This window comes from Centroberyx affinis, unplaced genomic scaffold (genome assembly GCF_046629955.1).
Source record: "Centroberyx affinis isolate AG114_WGS23_722 - 3 ecotype Tasmania unplaced genomic scaffold, CSIRO-AGI_Caff_v1 ptg001864l_1, whole genome shotgun sequence".
Classification (NCBI taxonomy): Eukaryota; Metazoa; Chordata; class Actinopteri; order Beryciformes; family Berycidae; genus Centroberyx; species Centroberyx affinis.
The window spans coordinates 118,039-145,476 of NW_027280241.1; the positions used below are offsets into that span (position 1 = coordinate 118,039).

A 27,438-nucleotide genomic window follows, 5' to 3' on the forward strand; every position below is an offset into this window, starting at 1 on the left:
CCTACACAGAAACCCAGCCTGTCCCGAGTCAGCCGGCCCGTCGGACCGCCCCACCTACTTCTTTGTGTGGTTTGAATTTGCCCTTCTTGCAGGCGGCGTAGGTCCTCCACTCGAAGTAGTGCACGCACTGGGACACGGTGACGAACTCCGGTGTTCCCTGCAGCAGAGGAACACAGTGGGGTTAATACGACTCCATAAGGGCGACTAACAGATTATAGGCAGCTCCGCTCTGGAGAAGAAATGAGGCCAAAGCGCGAGGCGTGGCGTCACATGACATCGACAAAAAGACGTCTATAAACTTTGTTCACCGCATTCACACCCAGTACAAGAGCAGGCTACTGTCGGACACTGGGAACATTTACTTGAACAAGTTTCAATGAAATCAGTGAGTGTATTTATTCTTGGAAAATAGACATTTTTGCTCATAAGTTTTGGAAAAAGCTGAAAAAGTTGGTTTTGGAAAACAACAGAATAACTTATTTGGTAACATTTACTAAGCATTAACTAACCCTTAATTATTACATTACATTATTTAATAGTTTATAAAGATGACTATTAAATAATAGTATAAAAGAGTATAAATTAATACCTTAGTTAACATGAACAACATTAGTAAATGATTACCAGACACATTAGTTAACTGTTAATTAAGGGTTAGTTAATGCATTAACTAACCCTTAACAGTTAACTAATGTATAATTTACTAATGGTGTTCATGTTAACTAAGGTATTAATTTATACATTATTTAATAGTTTATAAATATGACTATTAAATAATGTATAAATTAATACCTTGGTTAACATGAACACCATTAGTAAATGATTACCAGACACATTAGCTAACTGTTAATGTAGTTAGTGACCCTTATTGTAAAGTGTTACCACTTATTTTTAAAATAGATATTTAATCAACCCTGTGTCAACTCGGCCATTTATTATTGATGCTATGAATTCTTGTTTTGAACTTTAAGACAAGCCTAACAATTTTCAATGAATGATAATAGAAAGGAGAGATTCCACATTCCCATTTAAATAAAAGCCTTCTAACTTTTGAGTTTCATTTCTCAGTCTCTCCAAGGAGTCTCTCTTTGATGAGTAACTGCCTACCAGGATGACATCACACATTAATACTGAAAACAATAAAATAAAAAACACATGCTTCTCAATGCTCAAAAGCGAGGCAACACTTTTACGTCTCACTTTTGCTGATCCGAACCCATATATAGGCGAACAATACTACACATGATCTGCGTGTGTTTGGAACCCATGGCCTTTTGAAAGAGTTTCAGAAGGACTTCTAGAGAAAAGCCACTTTCGTTTCCCCCGCTTCAGACTTCGTGGGAAGCGAGCGTCTAACGGTGGTCTTCTGTGGAGCCAGAACCCGCTGTTTTCTGACATGACAGGAAACAAAAGCATATTCATGTCAACCACACACCCAGCCGCCCCCCCCCCCCACACACACACACACCGATTGACTCTGCTGAAGAAATATAGAGCGAGGCAGCGTCACGGTTCTGCACCGTTTCCATTTAAAAAGGCGTCAACTCAAACCCAGGTGTAAAGCCTTAGGCAGAGTCTCTAGTTGCGGATTCAATGTAGTTTCCTGCATCAGCTGGGTTTCTATTCTATCTACTGTTTTTTTTTTTTGAGAAATATGATGTATTGAATATGAACAGCTGAACGGAAGCAGCAAAACTCAAATAATTCTCTCAATATTGCTAAAAAGATAAAAAAAATTCAAGATATTATGCTCATGATCGGCCCGACAAATGGTTCAAAAATAGCTTTGGGCTTTCTGAAATGTCTGTAAAAAAAAAAAATGTATAAGTCTCTGTTGTGGTTTTATAACCATTAGTTGGTACATTTCTTTGTTTTCGGATGAAAGGATGAAATTTGCCCATTATTTATTCACTTCGACCCAGCTGATGGAAAAGCACCTAATTCGCATTTTTATCTTTTTGTGACATTTAGGTCTTTGAGTCTTACCATGGTTTTCCCACACTGGAAGCTGATGCTGGTCTGGATGTTGTTGCTGCTGCCGGGGCATTTTGTCGTGCCGTTGTAGTCCAGCACAGAGTCAGAGTGCTTCTGCAGTGACAGCTCACCTGCACATTCAAACACAGAAGGACACAGCGTTACCGACAGGCTGTTAACACGCTGTCTACACGTTTCTCATTGAATGGATATGCAGATTTTCAGCAACGGTGATATATGATAGTGGCTAGAGGCCTTATCACTCTAAAGCTGAAGTCAAGATTCTTCACAACAATTATTACAATATGGAGGACAGAGTTTACATATACAGTATATATAATGAAATGTAGGTCCGATTGTGTTCAAAGTAGGGCTGAACGATTTTGAAAAAATATCTAATTGCGATTATTTTGACTGATATTGCAATTGCGATATGATTTGCGATATTAGAGGGAATGATAATTTATACGTCGTTATTCTCATTTTCATTGAAAAACGTATTAAAATGATTATGGTGTGATTTTTGCGGGGATCTGTACCAAACAAAGATGTTTTCTTAAGTCTGTAGAATATGATGTGTAGGCCAGGACATCTCTGCAGCACCACAATATTTCATTTAAAATGCTATTTTGACACATTTCGCCTTTAACAAATATTGCGCCTCCTGCGATTTGAAAATTGCAGTAGGCCATATTGCGATTTCAATAAAATTTTGATTAATTGTTCAGCCTTAGTTCAAAGTCACCATTTATTTTCCCATTGGGTGATTTTTAATAATTGACTATAAGCAGATTTCGCAGATTTGTGCCTGCCCAGGAAGATGTTTTAAAATGTTTGTTTTTTTTATTTTAATCTCAGGTTTGTCAAATTGACATCACATTATAGAGCACTGGCTGTGCAACTGTCATTTCACAATGCACAGACCACAGACCAGCAGTATTGCACCTAATCCGGTTTCAGATTCCTTTCGGGTGCTGTGTTGCACAAAGCGGGCAGTCAAACCTGGCATTTCTCTTTGATGTACTTTACTTACATGATATGTTGAGGAAGAAACCAATTTGCAATCAGCTGTATGCTGTACTTGCTTCACTAAATGAGTGATAATCAGGTGTTCATTATGATGTCTCATTAGCTTATACTACAGAGAGAGACTTTAGTGCCTGAAAACTGGTGCGATACTGTTAACAAGTCCACAGAACGTGCCTAGGCCATATGAAAATATATCCAAAAATATGAAATGGCAGAATGGCAGAACTGGCAGAGCATTGAGAAAGGGGTGTTGAAGTAATTAGAGCAAATTAGATGAACTGCCAAAAAATACACTCCTCGTGTTAGAAATCCATTGCAAGCTTTTCCCGACCAAATTCATATCAGTGCACTGGAGCTTTAAAGGTGCCAAATGTAGCATTTTGTGTTTCTCATGACATTTTTTTTTTACCCATAAACCCCACTCCACTGGTAGTGTAGAGGCCGCTAGAAGCTGCCAATTTTCTCGGCAAGGGTTTAAACTGTTGACGATAATTATTCAAATGTCTCAAAATGAGTGTGGTAATTATTTATTGATGTTAAAATGCTCCAGCATAGCACTTAGAAAACACTGCACAGCCCTATGAACTCCAGCCAGATCATTCACATGCAGACCGTTTCCCAGTGCTTCCCTGTTTCCCTTTGGCGTGTATTCACATGATGAATGAAGCCTACGCACTGACCACAGTGGGGTCGGGATATTATGGAACAGAGGTTAGGGAGGGGTTATCTGCTCAGTGTGTGTGTGTGTGTGTGTGTGTGTGTGTGTGTGTGTGTGTGTGTGGTTGTTTTACGGGGCAGTGGGTCAGGGGAGGTTGGTAGGTTAAAACATTATTCTGCCAGACTGTCTGCTACAGTACCATACAGAGATAAACAGCCTGAGAACGTGAGCCACTGTGTGTGTGTGTGTGTGTGTGTGTGTGTGTGTGTGTGTGTGTGTGTGTGAGTCTCAAACAGAGACAGAGAGATAAACTAAGAGACAGTGAGGACAGAGACCGTCTCCCCTGTAGCCCAATTAGAAGCAGACTTGGATCAAATAGCACCTGAAATAATTATCAGCGTTTGTTTTATCCTCTTTGAGGTACCACATGGGTGGGTGGGTGGGGGGGGGGGGTTACTACATTGAATGCATTTCATTTTCGTTCATTCCGCTGACCTTTGCTTGCATGTTCCTACTGTGTGTTTCCACTTCCACATTCCCAATTTAACTCAAAACTAGCTGATCTAGCTGCACCGCTCTATGAAGACAGCAGGATAGATATTTTCCAGCCATATATTTCTACTTCTAGTGTTGGAATTGGCAGTTCTGTTGATAAAAAAAAAAAACATTTGTGCTCCTTCTTTGCTGTATCCCAATACTACTGTGCTTCTGCAACGACCCAATTCCTCCAAGGGGATGATTAAGTTTCAACTCAGCTGTGTGTGTGTGTGTGTGTGTGTGGGCCATTCCTATTGTGTGAGCAAACTGCCTGCTTTGTATGTGTACATGCTTCTGATCATTAGATAGCCTGTATTTGCATACAGGACTAAAACATGCATGTCTGCTCCAAGGTTATTACAGTTTTGCATTTTTCATTAGTTTTTATTTTGATTTCGTTTTGACTTTTTGTTTTCAATTTCAGTTTAGTTGTAATTCATTTTTAAAGCGGGTTTGCTAGTTTAGTTTATATTTTTTGAAAATGATTAGTTTTAGTTTAGTGTTTATTAGTTTCAGTGTTAGTTTTAGTCTGTTTTTGTAATATGGGGTTTTTGTCAGGGGCGAGATTCAAAAATTCAAAATACTAGGCTTATGTATGAAATAAACTGACAAAGACGAAAACTAAAGACATTTTCTCTGCAATTTTAGTTTAAGTTAGTTTTGTAAACACACAATACAGTTTCAGTTAGTTATCGTTTTTATTTTTATTTCAGTTAACGAAAATGTTTTTTCACACCTAGTTTTCGTTATTTCGTTAGTTTTCGTTAACGATAATAACCTTGGTCTGCTCTGCATGACTATGCTTTTGTGTGTGTGTGTGTGTGTGTGTGTTCTCCAAACTCTGATATGGCAGGTCTTTTATCACCAGTGAGTCATAAAGGAATGCTATTCAGCAATAACGTGACCTACTAACACCAAACAGACAACTAGACAGCAGCAGCCTGTTGCAGCAGCTAAACTTATTATTCAGTTTTCATGATTTTGTTTTCAAATCTACATCGGCTCAGGATAAGAGGAATGCTCTTCACGATGTTTAGCAAATGAATGAGGTTGAATCGAGTCAATCTGAACACCGGGTCCACACAGGCAGAACGCTCACGATACTGGGCCTGTGATTGGACGACAACACGAGCTCCTCTAATCAAAATGAATTAAGCTGAGTGGACGCTTTCCCGTTCGAATTCTGCTCTGCTAACTTGCCTGAATGGAAGGACTTCGGCGACTGTTTAGCGAGGGGAGCCGATCGAGACCGATTCATGTGGGTTTTTTTTTTTTTTTTTCCCTTGTTGGGAGGGTGTGGAAAGCTGTTATTTTCCTCCAGTGTCACTAGCGCTACCACACAGCGAGCATGAACCGAGCCTTACGCAAGCAAAGTGTTTGGGGAGAGAGGAGAGAGAGAGGGAGAGAGAGCAAGCTGGTGTGTGAGAGAGCAAACAGAGAGAGATTCGCAAGACCTGTGTGTGTGTGTGTGTGTGTGTGTGTGTGTTTTTCTCCTGGTGTGCTCCTCCTCATGTGATAAGTCAGCTGGTATGAGTCACCTTCGACCGCCGTGTGATCACACTGCTTCTTGTTTGCTTTCTCGCAATCTCTCCCGCCTTACTTTCCGTTTTGTGGTCTTTCTCTTGACAAAATACAAGTCAAGCCTCAAGGAAAGTCCCTCTTAAATTACAAAATGACACCTTCTGACTTCTTGGGGGGCGTCTATCTCTCCACATCGGAAAGACCGTGTGTGTTAGGCACGCACGGCCTTGGCTATCCGTCCTCACAAATGTACCCAGAAAACGATGATTCATCTTAGCGGATTCAGCAGAGTGAGGAAGCTGAAATGGGAGTCACGTCGTCTATCTGAATGGAAGATATGACTGTAGTAGTGACTGTGGGTTCTGGGGATGTGTGTGCAATGTGTGGTATACAAGCCTGATGCCTCTACCTGTAACTTAAGACTAAGGCTTACTGAGCCTATTCTCTTCTTATCGCTCCTATCGAGGACTTTGCACTTCCTACTTCCTGCTGCAGAGCTCGCCAAAACCCCTGTGGTGTTTTCCCCAAAAACTCAAACCTGCTGTTCCAACGGCAATCTGGGAACCCATCGTCTATCGGACTGAGGACGATTAGACTCTGGGGGTGACGGCCAATATTTCAAATTAGAAAAGGTGGTAATCGGACTGTAAACAGGGTTACGCACGGAAGAGGAAGTCTTGGCCCGGATGTCCGCTGGCTACACCGGAAACCCCGAAATATTGGCAGTCGCCCCCAGAGTCTAATCGCCGTCGGACCGATAGACGATGGGTTCCGAGATTGTTCGAAGGGTAACAGACATGCAAAAGCCTGGAAACTATCATCTTCAGTGCACTGCTCGGGGCCTTTTAGCGAGGCCAAACAGTTCTGGCATCTCTGACGCTCAGACTCGCGGGGTCAGATGACTCGACATGGTTTCTGGCCGGGCGCTACCGAACACCCGTTTGTCACCGAGGAAAGGTCACGGCCTGGGACAGGAGGACAAGTTGTTGTTGTGCTGTTCTGAAATAACTCCCGGCTGACTGACGGACGGACGGACCGCCTGCCTCGGGAGGCCGTGGGTAAAATCAAAGGCAGCATTGAGAAGCTACTGTATAAGGCTATATGAAGATTGGAGCTTCCTTCAGTGAAATGAAACGGAAAATCTACTTATATTAGGGCTTAATGGCATAAGTGTCTTTTCCTGGTTTTAAAGGCTGCATTACAGTAAAGTGATGTCATTTTCCTGAACTTATCAGACGGTTCTAGCTGTTCTATTATTTGCCTTTACCCACTTAGTCATTACATCCACATTACTGATGATTATTTAGCAAAAATCTCATTGTGTAAATATTTTGTGAAAGCACCAATAGTCATTCCTACAATATTGTCTTAATATCGATATCGAGGTATTTGGTCAAAAATATTGTGATATTTGATTTTGTCCATATCGCCCAGGCCTAACTTACATGGGATATGTCACTGTACTGCAATTTCTGCAGCAGAAACACTGAGAAATAAAGTGACCACCATCACGTACTATATCAGATATACAGCCTCATCTAAAAGGCATTCAGCACAACACTACATGAGCAGCCATTCCAATAAGACAGGCCTGACACAAATTAGAACGGGTGACTCTACATATCAAAAGACCATTTCTGTCTTTACGATACGTCCTTCTTCCCAGAGTTGCTCCGTGTCTTTCCGAACATCCGAGGCGTGAATGCGAAGTGTCGGTAAATGTTAATGAACGGCCCCGGGGTGGACCGAGCCTTATGAGGTTTAATCAATTTGTCAGGAGGTGATTAAATGATTAAAAATGCGAGGGGCTGCCTCTGTTCGCTGAAGGTCAGGTCTGGAGACAGAGATTTCGCAGTGTACCTTTCACAAACTGAGAAACAGCAAAGCGAGCTGCATGAGTTAGGAACATTAATGTACATTTTGGCAAAAGTACAAGCGCTCACTTAGACAACAACAACAACAAATCAAAGGGATAGGAGGTTATGTCTTATCACCTATTCAAACTTGATAGTCATAGCATCTTATGTACACAGTAAATATGTGTTATGTTGTCTGGCGTCTGATAGAATCATCTATTTTGCAAACCAAGCAAATAAATCAATAAGGCCACTAGACATCAAAATTGACCTATTGACAATATTATTTGAGACGGTAATGATAGAATGATATTTTGCTCTACTGGCTGAAAATAAGCTCATAGACTATTGCAACTACTGGATATGACTCTTAAAAAAAATAGGCCTCTGTGTTGTACTAAGTTTCTTCCTTCACGCCTAATCGTTCATCTCAGCCCAATTAATTAGTAGCTGCATGGTGCATGTGGGGAAATAAAGGTGTCTTTTACTGTGACTGGGCAATTACACGAATAAGTAAGACGCGTGCCTCGGCACCGATTGTGGGGAATCCCTTGCTGATTTAAAAATTCTTCCATTTTTGTTAGGATAAAATGTAAAAAAAAAATAAAAAAAATGCAGCTTTCTCTCTCATATTCTGCCTTGCTGAATATGCCTGGAATTGCCTTGGAATTGCAGTGACTCATCCCAAAACTATTTTTCTCTGCGAATATGTCGTTACTAGTAGGCAAAGCGAGTGTGGAACTGGTTAGGTTTGGGAATGGAAACGGATTCATGATGGTGGATTGGACAACACACCCAACTTTATCCAGGTTCACTGACTGCTTCACATTTGGTCACTTTGAACCCAAAGAAATGCCAAATAGACACAGTTGCATTTGTCTTTGAATAAGATAACCACGTGCCAATCCAATCAAAGTAAAACAGTGGCTCGGTGTCAACCGGGCTCCTGATTGGCTGCCTCTTCCTCCGCTTCCTGGATGGCTAACTAGCGACTAACATTAGTTGGAACTTAACTTCCTTGGCAGGTGAGCCAAAAAGAGATTTTTTCGGACACTGCCATCAAAAGCTTTTAGAAAGACAGGAGGTAGGAAAGCGAAGACACAGCAGGCCTGCCACGAGAGAGATGTGCATCTTGCTGACACACAGCAGCCGCAGATTCGGCCTTATCAGCACAGAGATCAGATCTGCTAATGTACCGTTAATGCTCTGACTGACTGATCCATACAGCACTTCAGTGTTCAGAGAGCCTTCAGCGGTAACATCAGCAATAGGCCGGGGTTTTATGCGTGGTTGAGGCTGCTGTAAAAGCACATAACAAGCTACAGCAACAAACCCACAGCTGCTGGCACTCATTACCCTTATACACAGGGATGTAGTGGAGGGTAAACGCACCTTCTTTTTATTAACCCCCCCTTTCTGGCTGACAGAACACATCATGTTAAGTAGTATAAAACGGATGTAACTCCTATGAACACAAGACGCATTTAATGCTTTTCTGAAAATATAATTGATTTTCTATATTGGTGGTTGTTTGCCATATGATGAGTACTGACTGGAAGTCGCAGTTTACCCACCTTTTAGTGGGATGCTTTATGCTTTAGACTGGACTGGACTGAATTGTGGCTGAAACTGAAACTGAAACTGGGACCTCTGCGTACAGGCGGACCTTACAGGCATCTAGCCACACAGAGGACATGAACCAGGCATTGGTCTTGTCTTGGGGCAGCATAACGGGCCGGCTGCCATATCTGACTGTCCGACAGACTGTAAGGGCTTCCTCCTACATGCTGGATTCTGGCCTGCTCTCAACACAATATGCTCCAGCATTATCCTGTACAATAGCACTGCCAGAGAGAAGCCGGATATGTTAGGCTACATCTGGTCTTACTCCATTTTATTACACTGAGTTTGTCTCCCAGTGAGGGCAAACCAAATGTTGACAAGTCTGGCAAAATCAGGCAAATATCAATTTTGTGTTTAGATAATGCCAGCTTGTTGGTATGTGTTTATGTATCCATATGTATATCTGTATGGTGTGGTTATCTATGTGTCTGTGCATGTACTGGCTGTGGAAACTAATTTCCTGCGAGACAATAAAGACTATATCTATCTATATCTATATCTATCTTAGCTAGCTAACCATAGTATTTGGTCAGCTATCTGCCTTGTTAGCACACTAGCTAACGTATCTAATAGAGTCAAGGACTAGTAGTTGAATGTAGTTGCATGTTAACATTAACTAAATTAGTCAGCTAGCTAGTTAGCAAGCTAACAAAGCCAAAACCCAACTTTTGTTCCGGTTAACTGAGCCGACTTCTCAAGCTACAACTCAGCCACACCACAACAAGGTTTTTCAGGTTTCACTCTATTTCTAGCCTGGTTATATATTTAGACTTTGTTTCCGTACAGTCATTTCTCTAATGGACCTGCGTGGTGGCGCAAGAAAGGAGCAAAATTGGCTGAAGAAAGAGGAACTGTGTGATGCAACTGCAAAGCCTCTACGGTGTCCCGGTGCGCTCCAGTCTCCTGTACTCACCGACAGACTGCTCCGTCTGGGCGGTGAGGTTTCGGGCGCAGACAGCGGTACCGGGACCGCAGGTGGTGGATGGTGAAGAGTCACAGAGCTTCAGAGTGTACCCCACTTTGTTGTCCTGGTCTATGGCCTCCCATTTATAACTGCAACACAACAAATGAGGCACAATGACACAGAACTGAATCAAAAGTCTCCTTTGGTGCAGCAATTTCTAGGTGTTTGCGCATGAGTTCAGTATTACACTACAGCAGTCAAAGTTAGCAGCATTATTAGGTATCAACGGTCGACAGCTGGGTGGTTTTCATTTCATTATTTTTTTTTCCCGACTTGTCAATATTTGAACAGCAGGTGGGTGGATAGGGCTCCGGTAAGACAGGAAAACACTGTGTCCTTAGCTAACTGTCTGGTCTGTTTGTAACGTTACTAATGAAGCTCCGATACGTGCGGTTCTCTCCTCTCTAATGGAGACAACGTCATGCCATGCTCCATTCAAAAACAAGTCAATTTAATGTTACACTTTATCGGCAAAGATACAAAACTCCTATAATATAACCCAAGACCGTTTTTGAACAGTTAGGAACCCTTCATTTTGACAATAACCCATCCCGCCAAGCCGCACTTATTTCCGAAAAATGTCAACTTTTTGAGTTGTTTTGCTCATATGCCCCAGGCGTCATCCATCATAACACAGCGTGGGTGGCGATATCGAGCACAACTCATTCTAAAAGTTGGAGATTTGATTAATATAAAGTGCTGCTTGACGGGTCATTTGTATGCCGAATTTACCAGAAGATACTAATGATTCGTAAAAGGTCAAGAGTCACGTTCTACCAGGTACGCACGTCTGGCGATAAGCAAACCAACCATGAATTTGCATGATTTATTAATGCAGCTTGGCGTGACGGTTTCGCCACACAGGAGAGGATGGAACGTATGGGTCCTGTTTGTGCTGGAGCTGCAGTGTTGCTGCTGGAGGTTTATTTTACCTGCATAGGTCCTGGTACCACGGACTGCCGTCCTCCGCTCCGGACCGGACCAGGAGACATCCCAGACACACCAGGAACGGCAGGACGAGTTTCCGTGGAGCCCAACGATTAGATTTGTATGGAAATAGCATGTCGTTTGTGTTAGATATTGGCTGTGGTGATGAACTAGGACGACATGATACAGCAGTCTATCTAGTCTGGTCCAGACCAGCAGGAAGTGCCTGCATCACATGACATGACATCACATGATACTCATGACTTATGCTGCATTCAGGTCCTATGGGAAAACTGTCAAACCGACTTAACATTGCGTCGAGCGACGACTTGGATGTTTGAAGCTGTTGAAATTTTCTGTAGAGTTTGGTTGCCATTTCACACTGAACACGCATGCACTTAGTGATTATACATTTGAATTCATATTGCACAGCAGATGATATTGTTCTGTCGACCACGAGCAAAACGAACAAAAAACCCAGCAGTGGATTGGTGGCGTCAGCTGAAAGCTTTAGTAGTATGTTAACCCTCTGAAAGCTGAGGTGAAAGGTATTTTCTGATAGTATTTCCCACATAAAGGCTGAGATTAAGTGTATTCTGTAGTAGAAATTGCGTATCTACCGTTTTTCAAATGGGACCTGAATGCAGCATTACTGATGACACATCGGCTCTTTGTAGAGGGCTTTCAGGTGACATACTGTATAATCATGCACATAATACTGTCTCTGGACATATTGCGCCCTCTGGTGGCCATGTTGGAGTCCTTCAACTCTTAGCAGAAACATCTGAGAACAACTTCTATTTCTAAACTTAGGACCAAGCCGTCTCAACAGTATGGAACCTTGAGTTATCTAGTGCAGTGGTTCTCAACGTAGGGTCCGGGGCCCACCAGGGGTCCTTGAGGGGGTTCCAGGGGGTCCACGGCAAATTCTTGAATTGTTAAACTTCACCATTCAATTTAACACAATTAGAGAATGTAGAAGAATGACTGTTTTGACTCTCTACCTACAATACAGATAGTCATGGAATTCTGGACAAAATCATATCTAACAATAAAAATATTCTCAGCTTTGGGTCTGTGGCCCAAATGTGGACTAAATGAGGGGTCCTTGATATGAAAAAGGTTGGGAATCACTGACTCCTCATTGCTGAAAAGCTGCATGAACTGCATAATAACCTCTAAAACTTTGTTTCATAAATCCTGACAAATAGATAGGTTTGTTTATATGTTATGAACTTACCCATAACTTTAGCTTTTTATGCTCTTTACATATCTCACACTACAAGACCATTGCAAAAATAAGCTCATTTTGTCTCAGATGTCAAAAAAGCCCTGCTTTAACAACAGACTGTTCAAACTTAGAGTTGTTTACTTTCATCAATATGACCACCTGAGGCTTTCAGCATTAGTCAGAAACACTAGAGGGGCTGTCAATTTTCTTTCAATACTTTGTAGACCAAAACACGTTTGCTTGGTTCATTAAACTATGACCCATTTTCTATCTCTCCACCTCATCTTTGACTGAAGTCTGTATACCAAGGTCTGATATATTGGAGGTCCAAACCTTAGAGCAGTGATTCTTAACCTTTTTCATATAAAGGACCCCTACTTTAAGGGCCACAGACCCCCTTTGATGAGATTTTGTCTCTCGGACGCCAATCTGAGAATATTTTTATTGTTAGATATGATTTTGTCCAGACTATCTGTGTTGTAGGTAGAGAGATAACAGTGAAACTATGATCAAAACAGTCATTCTTCTACATTCTCTAATTGTGTTAACTTCTTGTAAATGAAATAATGGTGAAGTTTAACAATTCATCAATTTGCTGGGGACCCCCTGGAACTCCCTCTAGGACCTCTGGTGGTCCCCGGACCAGATGTTGAGAACCGCTGCCTTAGAGCCTATTCTCGAGCCTTTTCTCCGCCTGTACAACTGGAAAGCAGGAAGTTTTCATCTTATCCTGCCAACCTCCTGTTGTTGGATGCAGCAGTTCACCAGTTCAGCTTTTATTGTTGAGAAAATTGCAGGGAAATACGCAGTTTTGAACTGAGGTACCTGAGGCATTGGTCATTTCCCGCTATCCTGCCACTCGAAAAAGGAAGGACGTGATGCAGGTTCAATTATGGGTCATATTTGGTTTTGAATATTCAGTCTTTCCTGTTCTCTTGAAGATTATAGGTCCACTGTACTCAACTTTGTGATTGGAGCGGCACTTCATGATATGTTTGTGACATAACAAGTCAAAGGCACTTCCAGTTGATGTTGAGTTGGGCAAAGTTTTTTTCCTGTGTGGGTTATAGGGATTAAAATTCAATATATCGCAAATACAAAAATGTGACAAAACGTATCGTGGGGAAGGAAAATGAATTATTGTTCATTATTACAATTTGCCTATTACAATTTCACAATCTCTCCATCCAAATTACATTATTTGCCTTGTAATGACATTTTAAAATTGTTGTTTACATTCTAGCAGCCAATGGCATCGCTAGAAAGATTTGTGGCTCAGAAATAAACAGAATTCTGCACAGTCAGACTTTGTTGTCATTGAACCTTTATTTATTACATCATATCATTGTTGTGTCGAATCGCGAACCCCATATCATACCATACCGTTCATACTTGGCTTTTTAACAATGCTGGCAATGGTGAGAACTGATCTATACCCCGCGGAAGTACGGAAGCCATGTTCGTGAAGAGGGCCTATTCACACTTTTGATGTTTATCTCTTAAACCAAAGTGAAGAGAACTAGACAGTTTTGACATTGGTGATGCACTAAAGTGTATTTCCCACTGTGTTCCCAATCAAACAGCAACATTTAGCATAAATACATGTAGAAGAAACGAAACCAGAAAGAAATCAGATCAGATGAACTCAATACATCAAAGGCAAACATTCAGAGTGCAGCCTGATTTCTCTACCATCAGTGAGATTTAGCTGATTTCACAACTTGGTATATTAATCGCTGATTCACAGTTTGACTATAGTGCAAGTGGATTACATTGGCTCGACTTTGAAGCCTTGCTTAGCTAGTAATGATTAGCAGAACACTTTTTTTTTATAATAAACATCAGTGAAGCTGTATTATAGTGGTCCAGAGACTCTTGTTATGATTGATGGCATAACGAATTCCACTAAGTATCAGGATATTTTAGCCCAAAACCTGCTTGCCTCTGCCAGGAGGTTGAGACTTGGCTGCAGACGGACCTTTCAACCAGACAGTAACCCCAAACATACATCAAAATCATCACAGAAATGGTTGCGGGAACACAAAATCAACGTTTTGCAACGGCCATCTCAGTCTCCGGACTTGAACCCTATTGAAAACCTGTGGTCCGAATTGAAGAGGGTAGTCCACAAGTGCAAACCTAACAATATCAAGGATCTTGAAATGTTCTGCATGGAGGAGAAACGTTCAAAAAATGTTTTTTTTACCACTCACCTTGGCTATTTGTCTGGGATGCCTGGAATGCATGGCTGGATACATTTGCCTGGCAGGAAACAGAGCTAGGTTGGAGACTTTAAACACAGGAAGACAGGCTAGACATTTTAATCAGGATTCAAGACTGATTTGAGATGTAAATAAGGTTTGCTCCCCTGACTAGTCCTCTTCACACCAGCAAATATCAATCAGTCATTAGATGATCCCTGCTGTTGATGTCTCTTTTGATGGCATTTGGACTTATGACAGAAAGACTTTACAAACAACCAGTCCTTATGCTGGTTAATAAGAGAAAGAGACTGTTTGAGTGTGTGTATGGCGTCCCAGATACAAACTGCTGTCCAGCTGGAGATTGGTTGGTTTAAGTCTAGTGTTTTGGAAGTCCCACAACTTATGACTCTCTCTGTCAGCACTCCATCTAAATACACTTCTTAGTGACAGGGACTGGGAGACTTGGAAGTATATAGAGGGAACGATGAATGGAATCGAACACTGGGAAATTCTTGAGAACCTGCTTCATAGTGCCAAAGACCTGAGATCTTTGGCTGACTGCTCAGTGTGCATTTGGAAAACACTGATAATGGATCTTAGTACAAGGCTATTATGTTTATTTTGAAGTCAGCATCACTTATGGAGGGAAAGAATAATAAGATGGTCACCATAAAACAACATAAATGCTTTCTATTGTATTACGTCATGAGAAAGGACCACGGTGGAAATAAGCTTGAGTTTTACTGTTATCCTGAGCCTTTTCTTTTGATTCATGTATATCTTGTCTGAACAACTGTATATGTCTTATTAATTGAAATTTGTTAAATAAATTCACTCAATAAAAGGTAAAAACTTGGTGGAAACTACTTTACATGGAAGTGGAGGTTAACTTACACAACAAAGATTCAGTCTTGAATTGTCTTGTTGTTGTTTTTATTTAACCCCTAAATATGGCTTGACCAATGCAAGTTCTCTGCATTGTGGATGATCTGTGTTTGTATTCAGGATCAAAATGTGAACCAAGAAAATCTAAAAGGACAAGCCACAAAATGTTGTTTTCTCCAGGCCAAAATGTATGGAGGACCCATTAAAATATCAAATAATGAATTACTTTGTAATTTAGTCTATTTATTCATAGATTAATTAATTGTAAACAAATTTATTAATGACTATTTTTATTGTACAGTTAGTTATTAATTAATGAAATGCTTTATTACTATTTCCGTGACACTTGTGGTCCTCCATAAAAAGGTGATATTAGTCAAAGGAATGCAAGATTTGCCATGATACAGTCTCATTTCTATACAGTAAATAGGAACAGAACACAGATACTTTATATTATTCCTTTAGAGACAGGTTCATACTTTCAAAGCTGTGCAGCTGGCAGCAGTATGCAAAAAATGTATTTACAGCTCACCTCTTAAGGTCATGTACGTGGGATGGGTCAAGGGGATGCTGAGAAGTAATCCTATTGGTTAACTGGGTGTGTCCAGGTGTGTGAGACCGGTCAGGTGTTGAAGATAAATCCAACAGGGCAATTGCCTCCATGCCATTACAGTGCAGCACTTTCCCAAAGGGTCAGAGAAAATAGTTCCATTACCGGCTGCTGTCACCTCACTCAGACAACAACACATCATCATGATAGAGAAAAGCTCCACCAAACTCATCGTCCTCGTTGTCTTGGCTTCATGTGTGCTGGTCTCTGGATCCTTTCATTTTATAAGTTCTAGACAGACTTGGAAAGGAGCTCAACAGTACTGCAGGCAGTACTACACCGACCTAGCTATCATCAGGACGCAGGAAGAAGCGGACTCATTGTCCAACCAAGAATGGAAATGGATCGGTCTGCACAGGGAGAATCCTCTGTCTGTTTGGAAGTGGTCTGGACATGAGAACTCTGGATACACTAAATGGGCACCCGGAGAGCCAAATAACCAGAGCTGCGCCATAGTACATACTGGACACCTGAAATGGAATAGTAGGTCATGTTCTAATCGTTTTGTTTTCTTCTGTGATGGTTCCTTGGTGATGCAAAAGAAGACCTGGTACAATGCCCAGAAACACTGCAGAGCTAATAACAAAGACCTAGTTACTATCCAAAGTAAGCAAAAGGGACGCAGCTTGTCCAATACAAGGCTCATTCAGGCTTGGATTGGACTGTACCAAGATCTTAAAGACTCTTATGCATGGAAATGGTCTGGAGGGCAAAGCTCTGAGTACAGAAACTGGGGGCCAGGACAACCAAATGAAAAGAACTGCGTTGCATCCCAGAACAAGAAGTGGCATATTAAGTCATGCTATTTTCGTACTAAGTTTAGCTGCTACCGTGAGAAATTTCTCTTGGTGAACGAGAACAAGACGTGGGAAGAGGCTTTGGAGTACTGCAGGGCGATCAGCGGAGGCCCCAGCACTACTCTCTCTGGTTCTCCTCACCATGTGTACGACCTGGCCAGCCTGGAGTCTGACGGCGACCGCCTCCACGTCCAGGATAAAGTTCAGGCAGCTCCGATTGACCGGGTGTGGACCGGCCTGCGCTTCCTGGCTGGGCGGTGGCTGTGGGTGAACGGGGGGCAACTGGGGTCCCAGGAGCTGCCCCTGTGCCCGGCCCAGGGGCAACACTGTGGAGCCCTGGCCAAGGAGGGTGGAGCCCACTTGGAGAGCAAGGACTGCACAGAGAAAAGGAACTTCCTCTGCTCTAAAAATAGATGAGCACTTGGGGACATCCTGACGGCTCAGTTGGCTAAGATGTGTACGACATAACCACAGTGTACTGGGTTCTAGTCCGGCCTGGGACCTTAGTCACATGTCATCCCCCTCCCTTTCCCCCAATCTTTCCTGTCTTTCTCTACTGTCAACTACTGAATAATGGCAAAAATGCCCAAAAATATTTAAAATTGAGTAGATAGACTAATTTGCATGAATAGAAATAAGTTTGTGTGATGTATAGACATGTGTGATCATTGTTCTGGTTTCCATATTCAATTGTTGTAAAGTTACACTGCCTTGGTACTTAATGGTCATGTATGACAGATGCACATTGAATCACTTCTTCTCTTTTCTATTAATAGATAATGTATCCTGCATATTTGTTAGCATATTTTGTTCTTGTTCTCACCTTGAATGGCTGTCATGGTAACAAAACACCGTGTAGAGATTTTTCTGGTAACCTAGTCTGACATGGTAGAGTTTCTCTGAGGTTTCTGGTAGAGATACATTGCTCTACAGATGAGGCCATAACAGTAATCAGCAACAAAAAGGTTCTCAGTTGGAAAAATACAATCTTGTGGCTCTGTCTCTCATTGTTCGACCTCCTAACCATTATTGTTATCTAGAAACTAATAAAACACTCTACTGCTGAACTGTTTGCAAACTACTTGCCGACTGCCAAACATATATGACAGCACATACAGTGTCCTCCATAATTAGTGTCTCGGAGGGGCTGTAAAAGAGATGCAGCTAGAGTTTGTTGTAAAAGATTGACAGAGAATTTCACAAGAGCGTATCTTGATTCTTAAGGTCTAGCTGTGTTGTGCTTGGCAGCTACATTAAATAGAAAACCAAACATACAATGAAGGAACAAAGAGGGCCAATATTTCGAAAGCTATTTTTCATTTTGGAGCATTAAATGATCAATTATTGGATAAAACAATTTCTCTAAACACTTACTTTTCAATAATATATATTTTAGTAATTATTCTGAGTATAGAATATTGGTCTTTACCTCTTAGTCGTTTTTTTTAGCAGTCACCTTGGCTATTTGTCCCGGATGCCTGGAATGGATATGCATGGCTGGATACATTTGCCTGGCAGGAAACAGAGCTAGGTTGGAGACTTTAAATACAGGAAGACAGGTTAGACATTGAAATCAGGGTTCAAGACTGATTTGAGATGTAAATACAGTTTGATCCCCTGACTAGTCCTCATCACAACAAAATGCCAATCAGTCCTTAGACTGTGCCTGCTTTTGGTCTGTCTTGAGATTTGGAATTTTGTGCCCCTGGCTACTATCAAACAATACTATATGTTGATTGTGATGTAGGAATGTAAGCTTATTTTCCTGTTGTAAAGCATCCTGTATAAGTGATTAAGCGATATGACTAAAATGTAAATGGTTATTGGACCAGTATGCTTCAAAGAGGTGTTGAGAGCTTGGTAATATTGTCTTAACACTGCAGTACAATGCAACAGACTGCTTGCAATATTCATTGTTGGAAGTTTTGTCCTCGTAAAAATAATATATGTTAAATCAGTAATTCATCTGATATTTTATGTCTTTATGTTTTAGTTGCCAGACTGATGTTTTTTTTATCTTGTGCTGTAATCAGGGCGTCCTTGAAAAAGAGAGCTTGCTCTCAATGGCCCACCCTGTATAAATAAAGGTTTACATACATATACAGTGCCACATTTTGTGGTGTTGCAGCCTGAACAGTAAATTGATTAATGACTTCAGTTTGGATAGTTTTTTTGGGCACTGATCTGCACACAATAACTCATAATGTCAAAGTGCATTTTTTTTTTGTTTTACAATAAGTCTAAAGCTCCATCTCAAACCCAAGGAAGCTTCCTATGTAGGTAGCATTTCTAGGTAGGAAGTTGAAATTAGAAAGTTGCAGTATTTGGTCAACGACCCAATGACGCGTTCACCAGTGGGAAAGTCTAATTTTTCTGAAAGCTTTGAGTTCACAACTTTTGACGTTTTCAGGGGCCTGTCATTTATTACAACATGGCGGAATCCATGGAGGTCCTTGCCATGGATTCTGTTCAGTGACGTGATTGACACAAAACACAAATTCCATACTGTTCACCTTTTCCTCTTCACAATGGTTGTGAAGCGCAAAATAGGTCAGTACCTGTTGGTATGGCGAAAGAGCAAAAGCAGCAAAAGCAGGAACTTCCTCACTACATTTTGTAGTATTTACAACCAAAAGCACTTGAACGCACAATGCATTGTGCTTTCAGTTCTGACCTGAAGGCCACAACTGTCTCATCCGGGTACATTCGGACACAAAACAGGTAGGCCTACCTTGTTTTGGTTGATTTATGAAGGAAGCATACAGTGGTACCTCAGGCAGAGAAGGACATTCCACAACCACTTGCAACACCAGTGAAGATGGACGAAACTTCCCCAAAATCCGCTAAAATGATTGGGGGAAGAAAGCCCCCACTTCGACAAAAAGTTTTCCAAAATGAACATATGACCGTAAAAAAATAACATGCATCTAACATTTTCAGTTCTTCATGTGATAACTATCAATAGAGTACAATAGATAACTTCTTTTGAACGTCCTTGAGATGTCTACAACTGGGTTTGAGTCCACCTGCAGCCAATGCAATTGATTTGGACATGATTTAGAAGGAAACATATCCGTCTATATAAGGTCCCACAAAGGACAGTGCATGTCAGAGCAGAAACTATCATGAAGTGCAAGGAACTGTTCACAGAATTGACACAGAAATGTAAAGAGGCATAGATCTGGGAAATATATGAAACAATTTCTAAGGTGTTGGGATTTCACAAGAGCACAGTCGACTCCATCGTTGGGAAATGAAAAGAAAATGGAACTAGTCAGACTCTGCCTGGAGCTGGTCATCTGACCAAACTGAACAATTTTGCAAAAGAAGGTAACAACCTAGGTTCAGTGTAAGAGTGGGTGTGATCTGACACAATGCAATCGAATGAGGCTTACTAAGGCCTCTTGATTAGGAACTTATGTCCCACTGACAGTTCATCTCTGTTGGCAAAATTTTTTAAAAAGCATACTAGAATTATTTTTTTTATTTTTTATTTTTTGTAGGGGGTGGGGGGTCAGAAAGATGGATGTGGACCAAGTCTTGAATTTGAATGATTAATTTGCCCCGAAACAGAACAGATTGTAACTTGTGAGATTACAGTGTTGGGTTCAATTCTTCAGGTAACATTTTGACGCACCAGCAGGTGGCAACACTCAGCTCCTGTGCTACTGACTACAGACAACCCTAACATTGAGAAACAAATCCATTTATAACAGGGAAGTTTTAGTCCTCGGTTTTCTAGTTGTTTCTCTATTTCATCATCAACAGTAATCTGTCTGGCCCATTGCATTTGGCTGCTAGCCTGTGAGCTGTGAACAATGAGGTGTTGTTGAGTGATTTATGGTCTAGTGCTCTGATGATGGGTTTCAGTACGTCATAGTAATAAAGTTCAAACGGCAGTGTATCTGATGCCAAACGTGGCGGAGTAGTGAATTCATACTCACTTTTTACACTTTCAGACACTTTCTACAGTGTCTGAGAACGTTTCAAATCATAGGGATCTATAACAACATATGTTTTTTCTTTTTGCACTTGTTTTCCCTGCACACTAGTCGTCAGGATGTCCAAGTGGTCTAAAGCAAGGGTTCGTGGTCTCTGGAATGGTTCAAAATCCCAACATCTGACAAGCAGTTTTGATACTCATTTAGTTGCCGGTTTCCCTATGATCCCGGACTTTTCTGACACCCTGTACTAAGTGGGAAACAAAAAGTAGCTATGGAAAAAATGTGTTTGAAATCTCACAACCTTTTTTTTGTCCTCTCCATCTCTTCTCCTCCAGTCATCCTGAATAGCAGTAGACGTCTGTCGCTGATGGCGGTGTATATGGGCCTGCTGTCTTGGAAAGGCTTCCATGGCGCATCCAGGACGTCTTGACATTCGAATGACCTGCAGACTTCCACTCTATCGTCAGACTGAGACAAGGGTCGATTATCTCTGGGATTAAGAAGTGATTGAGGACTCTAACGCTAACCCTGAACTGAACTGAACTCAACTTTGCTGTTTTGGCCAGAGGAAGGCAATTTTTAATGACAGCTGGGTTAGAAAACACAAAAATGCAAGGTTTAAATCCCTGAGTTTTGCTTTTTTTATTACATCTTTGGTGCTCAGCACTCATTGCTGTGGTGTTTCTGCACTGCACTTCCCGGAGATCACCTGTCAATCAAACAGCGTGTCCAGTACTGTGACGTCTTTTTCCTTGGATTTTCTGTTGATGCAGTTTGAGTTTCTCTTTTCTTTGTCTGTTCAACCATGGTGGCTATCACTGCTCATGCTACCTACCCAGTTCGGGAGCGTATCTATGTTCCCAGGGTCCTATGTTCCCCAGTTCTACATATGTGCTCTCCCAGGTCCTATGTTCCCAGTGTCCTATGTTCCCAGGGTCCTATGTTTAACCCTAACCCTAACCCTAACCCTAACTAACCATATTAAGTGAATACAGAGCTGGGGAACATCTTTTTCAGGTTCCTATTATGTGCTATATAGAGCTGGGGAACATAGGACCCTGGTAACATAGGACCTTGGGAACATAGGACCCTGGTAACATAGGACCCTGGGAGAGCACATATGTAGAACTGAGGAACATAGGACCCTGGGAGCATAGGACCCTTTGTCATGTTCCCATTATGTGCCATATAAATCTGGGGAACACATGACCCTGGGAACATAGGACCCTGGGAACATAGGACCCTGGGAACATAGGAATGACTCCCCCAGTTCTTCTTCTATATTCCAAACAAACCAGAAACATAAAATGCATCACTTCAAATGTGCAAGAGGATTTTTCCCAGGAAAGACCTACCAGACACCGGGTGTTTAGAACAGCAATTGGAAAAGCTTTCATGAACTGGCTATAGCTTGAATCACTATTGTGTTATATCCGTCGGGAATAGGGAGTAGAAAAATGGACAAATGGCAAGGATTATTACTTAAACCTCTGAGGCGCTTCTTGTGAGATGCTATTCGTGAGAAACAAGAATGCCCTGTGTTTGTACCATTGCAGAAGAAACTGGTCCAACTTCTGTTGGGAAGGATGCCGAGGAAGTGGCACTATGTTATTCCTTGTAGTTTTTATGTGGATAGTAACCTGGCCAAGTCAACATTCTAGGGAGGTTTTCAAGATTGGGTTGCTCTAAGAAAGCCCCAGAGAGCAGGTATGGCATGGAATTGTCCCGCCATCTAAATTACTGGTAAGCTTAGTCTAATTTTTGCGCCCATTCTTAAAGAATGACACACACACAGACGTTTGAGGTCGTAATTAGACAACAGCGAGGTTCTCTGTTTGGACGGGAATCAGCCAACACTCAGCACATTCCTTAGCTCATTGGTGAAATGCTTACCTTAACTCGCACACAGACACCCACACATAGACTTACACAGGAAGAATTGTCAGGGGTGAAGCTGGGCCAAAATCATTTTAAAACCAGACCGGATTGTTACTGAAAAAAAAAAAACCCATTTGATCGCAATCGGAAAAGTGTGAGGAAAACCATCGTCCTGTTGACATTTAAAGGTTCTGTGTGAACTGATGGCAGCGTGAGGCAGGTTTCATTGCAGGTTTTACAGTAAAATCCTCCCACACCACACTGGAATGATCTCTCTGATATAAAAAATCAATACATCACTTGCTGTGGTCAGGGAGGAACCTCCATCATAGGTGGACGGCATGACTAACCCAAGTGAAAATTGATGTTTATGTGTTCTTATGCGTGTTCCTGCCTTCAAAAACTCCACCTACTGCCACTGGAATGCGGAGTCGGTGTGCGTCTGTAAACAGAGTGTTCAGTCAGTAAACCAAACGTCCTAATTAGACCAAATGTCTGTGGAATGTGGGGTATTTACCACACTTGCCTATGAGGGGGTGGCTGACCGGGCCTCGGCCCCCCAGGAGCCTCTGCAGGAGTCGGTGTTATTATGAACTGCTGCAAAGCCAGACACATGAGAAGAGAGGAGGCATATTTCTTTCTGAGCAAAACCAGCTGTTCCAGCGGCGCTAACAGACGACTCACGCTGCAAGATCTAATGCTAATCTAATGCTAATGACATTCTCACTGCATATAGGGCTGCAGCATTAAAGGTGCTAAGTGTATCATTTTTGAACATCAATGTATCATTGCCAAATTAATTGTGCCACAGTAGTAGAAGTACTGTAAGCAAATGAGACCATGGTTGAGAAGATTGCTAGTCTCTATCTCATGCCAGTGGTATTGCTCATGCTAGTATTTCTCAAAATGAAGACCACATTTCCCATCATCCCCATTGCTTCCTGCCCCCATCCAGCTCCCTGGTGTCTTTGCCTTTACTGAAGAGGATAAACATGTTGGAAGTGATTCACTCCTTCCACCATCTGCCGTTTCCAGAAACTCTGGAAGCTTTAGCTCCGTTTGCTCTGGAAGAACAGCGCCCTCTTCCTGTTTTGTGCCGTAAAGCAATCCAGCAGATTTCCCGCCAAATCTGACCAGGTGGCTCACAATGTAAAATGCAGCGTAGAGGCCGGTAGAGACTGCCAGTCTTCTCGATTATGATGTTATTTACAGCAATTATACTAATATCTTACAATTCAGGTGGTAATGATTTAATAATGATGGTTTATTGATAAAATGCTACATAGAATTCTTTAATAAAAATGTGATACTGCTTTAATTTTCAAATTAACCAAAGCTAATTTTGTTCCCAGAGGAAAAGGTTTCCCGGAGGTCAGAGAAAATATCCTGAGTGTCCTGATATTGAGAGCAAATCTTACGTTTTCACGTTTTACTTTTGCCCCCATATTTTCTTGACTATTTTCTCAAATGCTGAAGCAGAAATATTGTAGAAAAAGCTGTGCGTTTCTATTACAGGCTGAACCTTTGGCTTGGACAGACACTTCCATGATAAATGATGCAAAAGAAAAACTTGTTGAGAGAAAGACACTGATGTTGTAGAGAAATGCTGTTATGTGCAATCTGGACACTCTGTTATAGTTGGTCGGAGAATAGAAAATAAAATCTTTATACTTTCATATCATTGCTTTGTATTTTGTGATTTTTTAACTTTGTAAATTCTTCTTGTCGTAAATCCGTCCAGTATGTACATGCATGTATGTGCTTCCTATGCACATGCTTACAGGTTACTACAGGCCTGTGAATAGCTGAGTTGACAGCACACTATGGAATGTTGTGTTAAGTGTCCTCGCCCTGGGTGGATCTGCACACCAGTCTCTATGGGGATTAGCACAGTCTGGATCACCTTATTCCACAAGTTCATAGCATGATTATGGAACAACAAACTCTATCAACACTTAATAGGAAATAACAAATTCCTTCCTCCTTTACCTTGTGTGCATCTTATTCTGTTCTAGATAACTGGTGTTTTAATAGATCTGATATAGAGTGACACTGGGATGCTGTGGGACAAGTTCAGTTTGGAGCCTGACTGTCCATTTTGTTGTGTGTTTATATTTGATTTGAAAACCTTGTAACTCCAATTTTGCTGATTTTCATGCTGGAACTTCAGTTGAAGATTATATGCCGCTCTATGGGTTGAATAAACTCTATGACCCTTGGTGCTTATGAAACCCTTTCAAAACCCACTGGAAATTTGAAAAATGCATGGTGGCCGAGCTAATAATAAACAAGCATAAAAATGCTAACAGTACAGGAAGTAGCGTTGGTTAGCCAGTTAGCATTTTATGACCCTTGATCACAGTTGCTTGCGCAGTCATCTGACAGCAGAAACAGAAAGATATGTCAGTGACATCACCTGTATTGTGTTATACATTATGTTGAAACACAAAATAAGTGATTACAGACAGAGTTATGGCTTTTTAACATTGCTGGCAATGGTGAGAATCGAGTTATAGCCTGCAGAAGAAACTCTTGATTATTAGTCATATTGCTACATTATTTCACTGTCATTACTACACTTCTTGCCTCGTTAATATACAAAAGGATGACAGTAAACTACCTAATGCATGATGTGTCATAGCTACAGGTAGGAAAATGTGAGAATCAGCTTTTATCAGCTTCATCTCTACATCTAGGTTGTTCTTGTAGGTTTTGGGTGTAGCTTGTTCCCTCAGCATTTGGTTCTTATTGATGAGAGTCCAAGCAAAGCTCCTGGATAAAAACAATCTTTGTGAACAAACCGCTGAGAGAGTTTATAAATCTGGAGTCCGGGAAGTGTTTGGTCAATTCCTGTGGCGTGCAGTGTTTAATCTGAGTGTGACTAATCAGATTACACTTAACAGGAGTCACCTCACACCCATTAACCATGGCTGGACCAGAGTGTAAGCACAGGACTGCAAACCACCTAAATTCAAACCAGTAAAATGACTTTTGTCACATTATTTTCCAATTGCAAGTGAATTCAACTGTACAAAGAAGCCCCTCTAGACCTGTTTTTTTCCATTAAAGACCAATGCATTTTTTTCAAAGAAGAGGCTTCCTGTTTGGCTTTGGTGTGTGTATTGAAGGTGCTGTTTGGTTATGGGATTGTTGCTTCAATGAAAAAAGGAAGCAGTTCCAAGGCAATCTTCAAGCAAAACTAAAATGAAAAGAGCCTTTATTTCATGGCTAGTTTCGAAAGTGCATATTAAAAACAACTCCATGCTTTCATCCTGGGATCAGCACACCAAACTGCATGAAGAACCATATTTATGTGATATTGCTTTTATACAATCGTTCTAAGACTGAATATGTGTCATTTTGGATAAGATATTGAATGCCTGTGTATGTTATTGTGACTGAAGAGCTCAGTCCAGTAGCCTAACTGGTCCCCAGCTCCTGTGTCGCGATCTGTCCCGCCCCTCCCTGTGGAGAGAGAGGGTGACGCGCACCTTGGATTTGCTCTCTCAATCAAGATTATGTTAATCTGCTCTAATCTCCTGACAGATATTCAACCCAGTCAGCACGGGACCAGAGTGCAGAGGGGAGGGAGAGAGGGAGAGAGGGAGGGAGAGAGAGAGAGAGAGAGCATGGGTCTAAAGTATGGGAGGCCTTTGTGGTTCTTCTACTCCTCATTCTCTTTTAAGGTTAGACCGATATACCAGTTTGCCGATATATGGAGCCAATATTGGCTTTTTATTGAAAATCAGATTTAGTTCAGGCAGTGTCATCCACCTCTGATTTGATTACATATTTATTGTGTTGCTGACCAATACTACCCTGGTTGTCTATGGGAAAACCTTGAACTGAAACCACTGAACTGATTCTATTTAGACATTTTCATCAGATTCCATACAAGAATGTGTGATTATTATTAAAAAACCCATATTGGTTTTACCTTCATTGAGTGTTCATAAGTCATGTTAAGATGGTTTAAGGAAGAGGTCGGGCATTACACAATGTAATGTAATTAAACACCAAGGGATTTGGATTGCCTAATCAAAAATAGTAATAATAATTTAAATTGATTTATATGGTCCTATATGCAATGATTCTCAACCATTTTCATTTCCATTTTCATATCAAGGACCCTAATTTAGTCCACATTAGGGCCACGGACCCCCCATTTGAAGAGATTTTGTCTCTCTGACCCAAATCTGTGAATATTTTTATTGTGAGATATGATTCTGTCCAGAATTCCATAACTATCTTTATTGTAGGTAGAGAGATAACAGTGAAACTATGATCAAAATAGTCATTCTTCTACATCTACATCTTCTTGTAAATGATATAATGGTGAAGTTCAACAATTTATCAACTTGCTGGGGACCCCCTGGAACCCCCTCAAGGACCCCTGGTGGTCCCCGGACCCCGCGTTGAGAACCACTGCTATATGGTGATTGTTTGCAGGGCAGCAAAGTTTAGTAACACACAGCACTCAAGGTTCCTGTCTCAACATTTCAGATTGCTAGTCTATTTTGCTTTGGGAACCTACTGTTTAGATCATGACTGTACAGATAAGAGAGCATTCCCTTGTTGATGGGCTTTGCTCAGTTATGACTACATACACAGCTACTAGATACTATACTTAGTTCCAATAGGCTCTGAAAATGCTCAGTGCCTCTCGGTCCACAGCAGCCGAAACAAATTGGTTTATTCCATGTTAATAAGCATGTTTTACTTTGACACTGCCAGACTATGAGATGTGCAAGCTGATTATCACAGGGGGTCATTTACTTCCATTAAGAGGGAATAACAATC

General features: G+C 41.3%; 1 protein-coding gene across 1 annotated transcript in view; it reads right to left on the reverse strand.

Moving 5' to 3' along the window:
* Positions 1–11,227, reverse strand: part of igf2r (insulin-like growth factor 2 receptor) — a 57,128-nt gene extending 45,901 nt beyond the window's left edge. The window contains exons 1-4 of the mRNA XM_071530039.1: positions 11,095–11,227; positions 10,112–10,251; positions 1,987–2,105; positions 59–157 (exon numbers count right to left, since the gene is read on the reverse strand). Coding sequence (XP_071386140.1) covers positions 59–157; positions 1,987–2,105; positions 10,112–10,251; positions 11,095–11,225 — 489 coding nt within the window. The 5' untranslated portion in view covers positions 11,226–11,227. The remainder of the gene's footprint in view (positions 1–58; positions 158–1,986; positions 2,106–10,111; positions 10,252–11,094) is intronic.
* Positions 11,228–27,438: the final 16,211 nt, after the last annotated feature.